A 14,678-nucleotide genomic window follows, 5' to 3' on the forward strand; every position below is an offset into this window, starting at 1 on the left:
ACTGAAAAGCTTCTGTACAGCTAAGGAGACAACAACCAAAGCAAATAGACAACCTACACAATGGGAAAGAATATTTGCATATTTTGAATCAGACAAAAGCTTGATAAGTAGGATCTATGGAAAACTCAAATTAATCCGCATGAAAAAAGCAAACAATCCCATGTATCAATGGGCAAGAGACATAAACAGAACCTTCTCTAAAGAAGACAGACGAATGGCTAACAGACATATGAAAAAATGCTCATCATCCCTAATTATTAGAGAAATGCAAATCAAAACCACCCTTAGATACCATATAACCCCAACGAGAATGGCCCACATTACAAAATATCAAAACTGCAGATGCTGGTGTGGATGTGGTGAGAAGGGAACACTTTTACACTGCTGGTGGGACTACAAACTAATACAAGCTTTTTGGAAGGAAGTATGGAGAACCCTCAAAGATCTCAAGCTAGACCTCCCATTTGATCCTGCAATCCCATTACTGAGCATCTACCCAGAAGGAAAAACATGCTTTTACCATAAGGACACTTGCGCTAGACTGTTTATTGCAGCTCAATTTACAATTGCCAAAATGTGGAAACAGCCTAAATGCCCACCAACCCAGGAATGGTATATGTATACCATGGAATACTATTCAGCCATTAAAAAATGGAGACTTTACAGCCTTTGTATTAACATGGATGGAAGTGGAACACATTATTCTTAGTAAAGCATCACAAGAATGGAGAAGCCTGAATACTATGTACTCAATTTTGATATGAGGACAATTAATGACACGGTGGGGGTAGGGGAAGGGGAGAACAGAGAGAGGAAGAAGGAGGGAGGGGTGGGAAAGGGAATAGCAGAGAGAGGGAAGAAGGGAGGGGGGTAGGGTCTTGGTGTGTGCCACACCTTAGGGGGGCAAGACACAATTGTAAGAGGGACTTTACCTAACAAATGCAATCAGTGAAACCTGGTTTCTTGTACCCTCAATGAATCCCCAACAATAAATTAAAAAAAAAAAAATGAAGGGACAGTGTCTGGAAAAGATAATAGAACACAGTGATAATGTGTTTAGTACATATTAGACTTATATTTATTATACTTTATTTACAAAGTTGAAGGGCAGTAGCCAGTGGAGAGTACAGAAAAGTGACAAAAAGCTCAGGTACTCAGGTCAAACCCTCGCTGGACCAGTTCCCAGTCCTTGGGAACAGTGTTTTAACTTCTCCATGCCTCGCTTTTCACACTGGGGAAAAACAGATAATATAATAATAGTACCCACCATGTGGAGTTGATGAGAGGGTTCAGAGAGCCAAGTACATAAAGTGCTTTAGCTAAGCTCCTGGCACCGTGGAAGTACTCAGTAAATGCTGGTTATTATTAAAAGTACAAGGGAAAGCCTTTCTGCTATTCTCTTTTCTATTATATTTAATAACCAAATTCAATGTCCCATGAAAAAAAAAATGCTCTACTCTCTGACGTGCAAAAATGTTTGCATTTGCTAAGACTGTAAGTCTTGTATATCTTATTGAATCTGCTAGTCTTCTGGTCCCATGAAAGAGTTATGTTTTCCAGTTTTGCAAGTTGGCAAGCCAAGTATTAAGTTCCTCTTTTGTAATTGACCATGAGTGTGTTGAGTAATACGCGGATTATTTCCCCTCTTTTCTTTGATCTTCCCTGTTGCCAAGGATTGCCTGACAGTCTGACTCCTGGCCAGTTCACCTCCTTCTCAGAATGCACGGAGATGAAGAGGAAGTGGCCCACAATAGCAGAGAAGATTTAAGCTAGATTATAAGAAGTACTTGACTTTCTTAATCCCTAAACAAGGAATTCCCTGAAGGAATTTAAAAATGAGAAAGAGGCATGAACCGGGGTTTAGGTAGTGGTTCCCAAGCTCAGCGTGCATCAGAATCACCTGGAGAGGATGGGAAAGTAGACTCCCCAGAGTCTCTCTCCCCAGAGAAACAGAATCAGAAAGGGGAGACCAACAGACACTTCCCCCATCCCCACTCTAAGTGATTCTGATCCATTTTGAGGTTCAGATCCCCACACTCACTAAGCACTCTGGATCTCTCTTATTCTGCTCTACTTTGTCCCAAGACTTAGTGTACCATGTTATGTAGTATGCTGATTTCTCATTTTACATTTCTCACACTCCAGTAGAAATTAAGTTTCAAGACAGTGGAATAGGTACCTGAATTGCTCCTTGATGTATTCCAAGTGCCCAGAACAGTGCCTGACCCGTAAGAAGCCCTTAGTTAGTGCTTAAGTTATTTGAATAGAATTTCCACTCTCTTCAGCTATCTCATACATGGACTTCTGCCTAGACCTTCCAATTAACTAGTCTTCTTTTTTTAGCATTCTACAACATTTGAGTTGAGAACATTTAGAAAATTTGCTGATGCCATGAATCTGTTCTCCAAGAAAAAAAAAATACAAATAATGTATAGTTCTGTGTAATGTTTCTGCAGATGAGTTTTCAAAGATCCTTTAAAGTCCAGATCTTCAAACCCCAAATTAGTAACCCTCACCGTAAAATCAGTCCTGGTCCCTGCAATTCACCTTCCAATGTTACTGCGGTTGTTATTCTAAAACTCACATCTAGTTATATCTTCCCCTTGACTCAAAATTTTAAGGGCTTTTTATAGTACCCTTAAAATGTACACAGTCCCTACAACCCTCAACCCAGCACTCAGAGGTGCCCACAACTCCGCCTTCTGCAGATCACTTGGCCAGTTTTATCTCCACCAAATCTTCCAGACCTGTTGCAAGAGTGGCTGATTAAACACAAAAGCTTTGGACTCAGACACCCTGCGTTTGAATTCTACCCCACAGCCCACCAGCTGTGTGATCTTAAATAAATTATTTCTCTCTCCCAAGCCTCGGGTTTGGGTATTTGGTTTTCTCACGTGTGAAATGAGCATAATAGTGCAAACTTCAAGGTGTCGCAGGGGGACAGAGAAAAGAACACAGACTACTATACACAAAGCAGTCTGTGAAACGCCAGGCACAGCGTTGGCACAGAATAATTGTTAGGCTTTACTCTTCTACTCAATGTGCCTGCTCCACAGGATCTGACATACCTTCTTTTCTAATATCCCTTAGTCTAGACCAGGGTTTGGTTAGTCTTTTTTCTGCGAAAGACTAGAGAGTAAATCTTGTGGGCTTTGTTGCATCACACTGTTTTCAGTGGCTACTGCTCAGCTCTGTGTGGTAGCATCGAAGCAGCCACAGATGGAGATGTAAGTGAACGGGTGGACTGTGTTTCATAGAGTTTATTTATGAAAACAGGCAGCAGGAGGGATTTGGCCCATGGACCATCATTTTCTAAGTGTGGTCTAAACTAGCCCTGAAATCTCAGACTCGGGTTCTAGCTTCCCTGGGTCTCCATCTCCCCATCTGTTAAATAGACAGGAGAACAGTACTTCCCTCTTAAGCTGTGGGATTATTAAACATGATAAAGCATGTAAAGCCCTCAGCATGGTTTTTGGCACGTGGTCATGCATCTGGTAGATATTATTATCTTCAACAACAATGAAGTTGCTTCGAGCAAGTTCCACTATCTGCCTGCGTCCACCTTTGCTTCCCCAGGAATCTTTTCCAGATTCTCCCTCTCAGCGCTTTTTTTTTTCTCCCTCTCTCTCTTTCTCTCTCCTAACATTGTTGGAATGTCTATTGTAGCATTGGAAAGTGAATCATGCACATGAATGCAGCATGTGTAAGTCGTTAGAGTTGTTCATGTGTCCTCACCCCCTAGATTGTGAGCTCCTTGAAGTCACAGTCTGTGTCTTATACCCACCTACAACACACTTCCTAACACAGCATCTGGCACCCCCTGAGCAGCCGAGGTAAGGCAAGGACAGTGACAGAGCACGGTGGTGGTGACAGCGATGGTGTCAGTATAGCAGTGTGGTGCTAAGGGTTGTGGTGATGGCAGTGGGGGTAATAATTGGGGTGGAGGGAGAGACCTGGCTGTTAAATTCTTTTCAAAGAGTAGTCATTTGGAATTCTCTCCTCAGTTTGAGCCAAAAAGTAAAAATGAAGCAAACAAGTCTTCCTGGCATAGCGAAAGGATCTGTTGGAAGGTCAGACAACCACAACAACACCAAAATTACACATGACTCTTCCTAGGGCAGCTTGAAAAGAAAATGCTCACAGGATCGGAAGCCTGGAAATCTGAGGCCTGTAAAGAGCCATCCAGATCTATAGAGTATTTTACAGCCTTCGAAATACTTGCCACAGTCTCACTTTTTCTACCTGTGACCTGTAGTGGGAAACCTTCCACCATTCATTTCATTGATGAGGAAACTGAGTCTCCGAGAAGTAAAAGACATGTGTGAGGGTAGAAGTCATTGGTCATTCCCACCTCCTATTCAGCTTTGGCTGTGTGACCTGGACACAGTCATTCCTTACCTGTAGGCCTCTGTTTTACTATTTTTAAGATAATCAGGATACGATTTTAATATCTCTCTCTGCTCATAAGCACCAGGTCATTCAGATGAAGTAGAAGATACATACAGGTATCTCTTCTCAATACTAAATTTAAGGAGAGAAACTGCCATTGTCTATGGATGGGAAATAAATTGCATGTCACTGGATGCCTCTTTCAATCTCAAAATATTTGCTTTATATTCCGGGTAGAAGTTATATCTGATCTTAGTACAGAACCCAAGGAGGCCTCGCCTAGAGCTGTCCTGTATGTCTCATGATACAGATACAGGACGAGAGGCCCAGACAGGAGAAACATATCCAGTGCCATACAGTAACCAAGGACAGAGCTTAGTTCAGACTCCTGCCATCCCAATTCTCTAGTTCTCTCAAATAAAGCTCCCAGCCCTGAAACAAATATGGATTGATACTAGAATATAGGATTGCCTGCTTTGAGTAAAAGTAAGGTCACACAGACAGTAAATGGCAGAGATGGGATTTACATCTAGTTCCGTCCGGCTCTTCACCGGGACGCTCCTTTGTTACCTCAACTTGGAGACTCTTCTTCACCCCCAGGCTAAATTGACAACCACAGAAAATCTTGTACGTTTAAGCACCAGTTGTGCTGAGCCAAGCTTTGTGGCTTTGGGCTGTGTTAGGGCCATTTAACAGGTAGAGGGAGGAGATTTGTGCATTAATCAAATTCTCCGTCATAAAGACTTTTTTCCTGCTTCGTTTGTTTAAAACCACAGCACAAAGCATAATTAAGGGCTTCTTCCTTGATGAGGCAAAAACATCATCTTTTCCCATGCATTCGCTGGAATGGACCCAAGGGTCCCCAAAGAGCTCGTGTCCAATGGTCCCCAACGCCATCAGAGCATGCCTTGACTCTGTTCTAGAACAAGAGGCCAGGACTACCCCATAGGCCTCTAGCAAATCATCCCCCTCTCTGTTACTTCTGGAATGTGCCCTACCATGGGGCTCAAGAGTTCATTCACTGCTTCCAAGAACTCAAGGGATCAGGGATCCTCACGCACAAGAACTTCAATTCTGCCTTAGCAGGTCTACAGGAGAAGGAAAGCCTTTTATTCGGGTTTAACTCCACTATGCACGCATCCCTTACCCACAGCGTATGCGTTCCAGCAATGTTTATAAAGGGAGGAAAGGCTCCTAACATTCCTCCACGTGATAGCTGCCCTTTTGGGTTGTTCTCCTCTATGCAAAATGTGAACCCTACTCTAAAACGTCATGTCTTGGCACTTGGGAATCAGTGACATTATAAAGTACTACTCAGAAGAAGAGTTAACAAAGGAAGCATGGGAAACAGAAAGGGCAATTTTAAATAAACAGTATTCTTATTACTATCATAGATAACATTTTCTCATTACATGCTGTGTGTCAGGGACTGTGCAGACATCATCTCCTTTAATTCTCATGAAGTAGGGATCACGAGACCACATTTTACAGAGATGCAACTGAGGTTTTTGGAGACACCATTCAGCACTACACAGTGAACAGGGGACTGAAGTCAGACCCTGAACCAAGCCTGGGTTGGGGGGAGCACAAAGCCTGTATGACCTGCTTCTGTGTAGACCAAGTTTCTGTAGGAAACTCAGGAAGAAATTTGCCCAAACAGTCTGGTTTTTTAGGCAGGAACAGAAAGCCCTAGAAAGGGAAAAGGACTTTCCAAAGGCCCTTCAGTGACTCAGTGTCATGGCTCAAGGCCTTCAACTACAGGCTAAGTCCCCCCCACCACTTTTTTTTCCATGTGGCCTCAGCCTACCCAGAACACAGAGAAAGGGAAAACTCACGAGAGAAGGAGCAAAGGGGATTCGAGGTAGATGGACAAAATGCTCCTCGTACCAGCTTGGTGTGGTGGCCATACTCCCCTCCTCCAGGATCACTTCCAGACCTGCAGTGGGCCTGTCCCACCCCTCCTACTACAGCCTGGCGCCCTTGGAAATGGTGAATGCACTGCAGCCCCTAGGTTACCATGAAACCGTACACAGGACTGTCATTTGGGTTTGGGAAAGGGGCAGAAGAAACTGGAGACTTGGAGGACACCACCTCTAGCCAACCAGCCCTACTATTTTTCTGCAGGGATCAGTAAGAGGAGAAGGGAGTGGAATTGAGAGCTTTGTGTCTGCCCTAACCTTTCCAGGGTTCCCCACTACTCTGGGCCTAAACTCTGTCCCACATCTCCCACAGCTCTGCCTGCCCTCCCCACAGCATGTGGAGTTCCCCACCCCCCAGCCTTGGCCCAGCCACACTGATTCCTATTCAGTTCCTCAAAGGGGGCACCTTCACTCATTGCTGTGGCCTTTACAGAAGCTGAGCCTTCTACCCGGAATGCTTTCCTTCTCCTTTCCCAAACCAAACCCTCCACAGTCAGGTCAGGTACCTGGCCCCCAGGGACTCAGATTAAGTGTCACTTCCTCGGGGAAGGCTTCCCTGACCCCACAAACCCCCTTACTATACACTTACAACCCTCCTAGTTTCCTTGGCACTTTGCATGGTCTAACTCGACTTGTTTGTGTGATTGTTTCAAGAATATTAGTCTTCTCCACAGCTTTTAGACTCCATAAAGATAAACACCAGGCCCATTTGTCATACTGTTCACTCCTCAGGGCATAACAGAGCATGTGGCATAGAGAGGGAACTCAAAATACTTAAGGAATGAACGAATGAGTGACTACTGCTCCCAGCGCCCCAGGTCTGCTGTAAGGAGAACAGTGACATCTAGTGACCACTTTCACACTCTTGGGATTCCCTGATCACAGCACTAACTGGCTTCAGTAAGACCTCATTGGATTTCCAATACATTGAATATTTTGATGATGTGGAGTGAAGTGGCCATGTAATTTAGGCATAGGGAAATCTGATCCCTGGGAAAAGGGGCAGAGGACCATCGCCCTCTCTATTGCCACGTGTATTCTAAGAACACATTGCAGAAGTCCTTGGTTTGGCTCGTGATGTGCCAAAATACAGATGAGGAGAGTGTGGTCCAGAGAGGGAGCCACTGGGGCAATGGGGATATTCATAGCCCCAGTCACTAAGTCTTGAAAAGCCAGGTGTACACAGCTACCTCCCCACTGATACAACACTAGTCAGACCACTGTCCTTATCCACCAGAAGCTACAGAGCAGCCTCCTCCCAGATCTCTCCCATCCTACTTCCACACACCTGTGGTCTGCTCTGACCCTGCAGTCAGACGTGTGGGCACACACGTATACATATTTTGTTCTTTGCTGGCTGGCGGACCTCTGATGCACAGAATTAGATTACTTACAACAGTTGGTTTAAAACTGAAGATCATTGTTGAGCCATGCGTGCATAGGCTTTATTTTTTCTTTTATTCAGTTACTTTTAACACTTTAACGAACTCTCACAAATCCACCACCAAAAACACCGGCTAGGAACTTGACTATTTGCTTGTAATAATGCTCCCTTCTGCAATTATGCTGCCACCCCCAACTCAAGATGACCATCATCCTGAATCCTGAAATGTTCATCCTGTCTTTGCTTCACCTTTTAAAGAGTTTTATTACATCTACATTATAATTTTTATTATATACTAAAAGGTAGCATATTTGTAGGGCATGTGGGTGTGTGGAGTGTGTGTATGCTTTAATTTAAAAAGTAGACAAATGTTATCTATTAGGCTATATGAAATCTATCTTTAGGACTTATCTTCTTCATTTAATATTATGTCCATTCATTTCATACTCACAGGTGTGAGTATAGTTTATTCACTTCGGCTGTTGAGGTATATTCTATAATTTTTTTTTTTTGAGACAGAGTTTTACTATGTCACCCTCAGTAGAGTGCAATGGCATCACAGCTCACAGCAACCTCAAACTCTTAGGCTTAAAGTATTCTCTTGCCTCAGCCTCCCAAGTAGCTGGGACTACAGGCCCCCACCACAATGCCTAGCCATTTTTGTTGCAGTTGTCATTGTGGTTTAGCTAGGCTGGGTTCAAACCCGCCAGCCTCCGTGCATGTGGCTGGCACTGTAACTGCTGAGCTATGGGCACCAAGCCAGGTGTATTCTATCATATCTATAGCCCACAATTCACTTAACTGCTTTTCCATTGATGGTCATTTGGGTTATTTAGAGAGGACTCCTCCTGCCACACAAATCAAATCCCAACAGCCTCCTACTAATCATGTATCTTTACCAACTCAGGAGAGGGTCCAAAGCCCATGATGTGCCTTACGATACCCCAAATGATCAGGTGCCTTCCAGTCCCTCTAGTCTCATCCTGGACCTCTCTTGGTCTTAGTCATAGGGAATATCTTTTGGTCTTTGTACAAAGTATGTTCTCTTCTTCCTTTGGACATTTACGTCATGCTCCCCACACCCTTACTCCCACCTCTCCTCTGTCCTCTATGAAGCTCAAGTGACCATTTAACACCCTCTGACATTTAGCCCAGGAGGATGCTATGGGAGGTACACGTATTCCATAGAGTTCAACTGGACTCAGCCACTGGCCTACAGAATTGTCTACCAAGGTCCAGTGCTGTCTGGGAGCTGCTGCAAAGGGAAGGGTGGGAACCAAATAGGAGAAGCTTATCCACCTTCCTCTTCCTCACTGACGTATGGCATCACTATCCCTGATTTTGTGGATTCTGGTTCCTGAAGAATGCGCTTGAAAAAGTGTTCCATGAAGACAAGTTTGAAAACTAGTGGATCAAATAATTCATGTGGTTCTCTCAAGCCCTGACATTCTGAACTTCAAAGTGAGATGGAGACACTCAAGAGAAAGAGAGATGCTATAATTGCATGGTTAAGCATGTTAAGTTCTGGAGCTGGCCAACGCTGAGCAAATCATTTAACATCGTTGAGGTTTTTTCAGCTGTAAAGTAGGCATGATATTAGGATAAACTATATGGAATTTCATTTTTTTCCACTATAAATAAAAATGGCCCTGGCTCGGTGCCTGTAGCTCAGCAGCTACAATGCCAGCCACATACACCAGAGCTGGTGGGCTCAAATCCAGCCTGGGCCCGCCTAACAACAATGACAACTACAACCAAAAAATAGCCAGGCATTGTGGCGGGTGCCTGTAGTCCCAGCTACTTGGGAGACTGAGGCAAGAGAATCAATTAAGTCCAAGAGTTTGAGGTTGCTGTGAGCTGTGATGCCACAGTACTCTACCAAGGGTGACATAGTAAGACTCTGTCTTAAAAAAAAAAGGCCTTATTTCAGCAATTTCATATGCATCAAACCAATTTTATAAGTAAGTTACAAATCTGGATGGACCAATTAAAGAAGATAATCCAAGTATAGTACTGAGGCACACACTGCTAGGCTTTCATGGAACCCATTCCTTCTCCGAGGCACACAGGTAGAATACATTGCCCTGCCTTCATTGCAGACAAGGTGGGGAGTGGCTGAGTTCTCACCAAGGGAATGGGAGCTGAAATGACACTGACCACTTTCAGGCCTGGCCTCCTTAAACCTTTTACCTCTAACCGTCTTGGCCCATTCTCCTTTCACAGCAACTGTGGAAGCATCAGGTTGATGCAGTGCAAGATGGAACAGGCTGGGTCTCAGAACTACCACTCAGAGCAAAGCCACTTGTCAATCAAAAACATCTATTTGGGACTCTGCACAAACACAAAATAACCTCCATTGTATTGATCCCCTGAGATTTGGGCATGTTTTGGTTACAGCAGCTAGTGTTATTGAGCCTTGTAAGGACTTAGAACATGGTAAGAAATCAATAAATAGTAGTGATCACCATGGCGCTGCTGCTACAGACAGTCCCCATGGACAAGAGTACACAGGGCAGGAGGCAGGGGGTTAGGCAAGTTTGACTTAACATCTGGGCCAGGGTGGGGCTCACCTCCTTTGTGCCATTGTCTTGAATGAGGGTATACAGTGGTACCACACGGTTGATTTCCAGCAACACTGGTGTGGGGCTCAGCTGCTCTTTGCCTGGCCGGCGGCACAGGTGGCAGGTGGATGGACAGCGACCCTTCTCCTCACAGCGGATCTCCACACCTGAGATGAGTTGGTCATCTGACAGCATCTGGGCCGTCAGTAGACCCGAGAGGTAGGTGATGAAGGGCATGGACTTGAGCTCCTTCTTGCTGCCCAGCTCTGTGGTCTCTGGAGGGGCATAAAACAGAAAGAAGGAAAGTTAAATTCAGTATTGCTCAAAAGGTTGGACTCCTAAACTCACAAAGAGCATATGCTGAGGAGCTGGTACCCACTGGAAAGGAAAAAAGATTGTAGAGTCATCCATTCATAATGCCCTGGAAATACCACTGGTTTACAGGTTCAAAGACCACAATGGTGTCTTGTCCTGTCACTTTCATTCTATATCCTCCTGCTTTGTCTGGCCTTCACTTTTCCCATGTTTAAAGTTGATAGGTTGGGCTAGATGATTCTCCGAGAATCATATAAGCTATAAATACTCAAAGATACATTTCCCAACCAAAAATTCCTTTGTATCTACTGTCAACCTATACAAACTATACTCTAAAAATTTTGCTCCAGTCCTGCATTTTCCATGCATCTCAAAATAACAAGAGAACCATAAACTTTGGATAAAGCCAATGTTAATTGGTAAATTAATTAATTAATTTAATTGAGACAGAGTCTCACTCTATTGCCCTGGGTAGAGTGCCATGGCATCATCGTAGCTCACAGCAACCTCAAACTGTTGGGCTCAAGAGATCCTCTTGCCTCAGCCTCCCAAGTAGCTGGTACCACTTGCCCATCACAATGGCTGGCTAGTTTTTCTATTCTAGTGGAGACAGGGTCTTGCTCTTGCTCAGGCTGGTCTTGAACTCATGAGCTCAGGCAATCCACTCACCTCAGTCTCCCAGAGTGCTAGGATTACAGGCGTGAGCCATCAGGCCTGGCCGCCAACTTCATTTTAAATCTCTGTAGTGCTTGATAATAACCTCTGCAACCTTGGGAAAGTCTCTTAAAATCCAGGAGACTATAGTGATTAATTCTGAGAAATGGGGGTAATAACACCAATTGAATCAGTTATGAGTGGTGAGAGAGAAGGAGAAAAAATTCCTGGAAAAGACATTCTTTCCCCCTTTCTGTGTGTAGTCACCTGTTCTCTTGTTCAAACTCCTTTTCCCGACTCTTTATTCTTGTGCACATTGAGATCTGGATTCATGCCTGCTCCATTTTGTGCCATCTCTCTCTCTCTTTATTAAATTTCATTTTACAGGAGCAAGTGTCAGAAAATGCCATCTCTCTTGACCTATGTATGCAACTAGTATTTCCCACCTCTATGTCTTTACTCACCCTGTCTTGTTTGTTCCCTTGGCCTCTTCACATCTTTTCTATCCATTAGTGCTCACTCCAATGTTACCTTCTTCAGGAAGTCCTTCCCCATTGTCCTAGCCCTTCTTCTATGAATAAATATTTCTACATATGCGATCATGAGTTCACTTTCCTTTCCCATTTTTTGCTGACCTCTCCAATGATATTATCAACTCTAAGGGACCAGGGGCCAAGTCTCCTTTTAACACCCACCTTCGGTGCCTAATGTGATGGTAGAGATGTATTTGAGACTCAAAGATGGAGAACTCTGAAATGGCTAGAACTATATTCATGGTCTGGTGAAGAGACTCCCATACTCTACTACGGAGTTCTAAAGACTCAAAGATGGAGAACTCTGAAATGGCTAGAACTATATTCATGGTCTGGTGAAGAGACTCCCATACTCTACTACGGAGTTCTAAAGATTCTAGTGATTCCAGAAAGTACTGCAGCATCTGCTTTCATAGGGCAAGAGGAAAACGAAGCAGACAAGGCTCTAAGCCAGTGGTTCTCAACCTTCCTGATGCCGCGATGTATTTTCATTGTTACAAAGGGATCGAGACCCACACGTTGAGAACTGCTGCTCTAAACCCTCATCCCAGCTACAAATAGAACAGTTTCACTAACGTTTCTCTTGTAGACCAGCCCTCTATCAAAGATTTCATTTTTTTAAGAAAAGGTTTAGGACTATATCAAAAGCTTGAAGAAGCAAAGCTGTCTGTACAACCCAGAGGGTTCCATTTACATCATAGACGACTATAGTGGACTCACAGATGTGCAATGCATAATCTAAATGGCCAAATAAAGTGATTCTGTATTAAGAGACAGAGCCTGATCCAGAGGGAAGCTTCTACCAAACCTGGGGAAGTCAAGGAACCTTCTTCCTCAGTGGAAACAGATGCCCTGGGCTCTGAGGTCTGAGAGAAAAGGGAGAGTTCTCTCCTGCTCTTGCTTTCAGCTTGCAGTGACATGCAGCTGATCTGGAAATGGGCTTGCCAATTAGAAATACAAATAAATGCAGCCTTCATTCATTACTCTCTAGGCCCTTGGGCCTGGGATCTGGGCTCCACCTTTTCTGTCTGGCTGTCAGCAAATGCTTATGAGCATCAGATCAAAGGCTCTGGGGGAGGAAGACAAGGCAAATTCCAGCTAACCAATCCTTCAGAGGGATTAAAGAAGGGTAGTTACTAAGATAAACAAAACAAGGCTGTGAAGAAGGCATCCCAGCAGCTGGGGAGATGGAGACAGTGGAATATAGACACGTCAAAAGAACATGATGACGACTTTTGGAACTGTGGGCCAGAGGGATAGTTTTGGAGAAAGATGACTTCAAACTTGGAAGAGAATAGCCATTGGGGGAGAATGTCAGGAAGGATTCGGAGCTGTGAGGACATTAGGGATTAGTTAGCCCATAGTCTGGCCTAGGTCAACAAACTATGGCCTATTGGCCAAATCCAGTTCCCTTTCTGCTTCTGTAAATAAAGTTTTATTGGAACACAGCCATGGCTATTCATTTTTGTATTGTGTATGGCTACAAAAGCAGAATTGAGTAGCTACAACATGACTTAATGGTACAAAGCCTAAAATATGTACAATCTTTACAGAAAAGTCTGGCAATCCCTGCTCTAGCTCTAGTCTATCAATGGGGAAACTGAGTTTCAGAGAAAGGACCCACACACACTGTCACATAGAAGTATGGCAGTATTATGAATTAGTTAACATAAAAACTATAACCAATCAAACAGACCATCAATATACTTGGATTGTGAACCTCCAAGGAGAAACAATATAGTGGGCCATCTTTCCTCCATGATACCTATATCAACGGCTATTAAAAGAACACACTTTTGAAAATGCTGATCTGGTACAAACTTTCACATTTTAAAAAAGGGAAAAACGGATTCCAAAGAAAGAAAATGACTTTCCAAGGTCACACAGTGTGTTAGTGATCATTTCAGCATGACCCTAGTCTTTTAATAACCAATTCATCACTCAAACCACAATTATCTCATGTTATCTCATATTTCAAAACCCAGATGGCATGCCCCTCATAGCACATTGCCATATGCACATAATTTAATTGGGGAGAAATGGACAGGCCACTAGGAAAGTTTTGAGGCAGACTGTGTTTGATCTATTGTTCCACTTTCAAGAAACACAGTCCACAGTGTCCTTTCTGATTCACCCACACAAGTTTCAGCTTGCTTGGCTGGCCTGTGGGGGTTGCTGGGACGGCTTTGTTTGTCTCCATTTAAGCAGATTTTACATTTTTTAATTTTTATGTATGTCAAAACTTTTGTCATGGCCCGCGTAACCTAGGGCAAAGCGCAAAAATTCCTTTGATCAAACAAACATCCGTCGTCATTTGGTTAAAGATATAACTATCCATTTCACAACAAAATCATCTATAGATCTTTGCTGATCTGCTTCTGTTTGATAAATCTTTAACTTTTGAAATTTATCATTTCCATCAGTGGGGTTAAAAGCCCACAGTCCAGCTAACTATCATAGCAGTATAGAATTTATAGCTGAACTAAAAAGATGGTTTTACAAAAGGAGAATTATCATCTGATCCAATCTTATCAGTTAACCAGTGAGGAACCTGTAACCAAAATTGGAAAAAGGATCTACATCTAGGTCCCATGCACCTGTATTAACAATGATCTTCTTCTTGAGGATTGCATCACACGTAAGTGATGATCTATACGAGAGTTACAGCGGGGAACATCATTAGATTTATCATTAATTATTCCTGCGTAGACATCGCAATTGTGAAAGCTAATTGCTGATCCAACCCCACTCTGTGGCCAAAGTCATCTGTTCAAAAAGCAAAACCTATATTCTTCTGCTTAAAATTCTTCTTCCACCCTTCACCACACTTAAGATAAAGACCAACATCCTTAAGATGGTGTATAAACAATATGACATTCAGACAACCTGCAACTTCCCCAGCCTGATCTCTTTTTCTTTCTTT

General features: G+C 43.4%; 1 protein-coding gene across 4 annotated transcripts in view; it reads right to left on the minus strand.

The window, feature by feature from the left end:
- Positions 1-14,678, minus strand: part of ASTN2 (astrotactin 2) — a 655,276-nt gene that overhangs the window by 187,122 nt on the left and 453,476 nt on the right. For all 4 annotated transcript variants that reach the window (XM_012802449.1, XM_012802448.1, XM_012802450.1 and 1 more), the window contains one exon: positions 10,263-10,528. In XM_012802449.1, coding sequence (XP_012657903.1) covers positions 10,263-10,490 — 228 coding nt within the window. In that variant the 5' untranslated portion in view covers positions 10,491-10,528. The remainder of the gene's footprint in view (positions 1-10,262; positions 10,529-14,678) is intronic.

This window comes from Otolemur garnettii, unplaced genomic scaffold (genome assembly GCF_000181295.1).
Source record: "Otolemur garnettii isolate 467f Iridium unplaced genomic scaffold, OtoGar3 scaffold00014, whole genome shotgun sequence".
Lineage (NCBI taxonomy): Eukaryota > Metazoa > Chordata > Mammalia > Primates > Galagidae > Otolemur > Otolemur garnettii.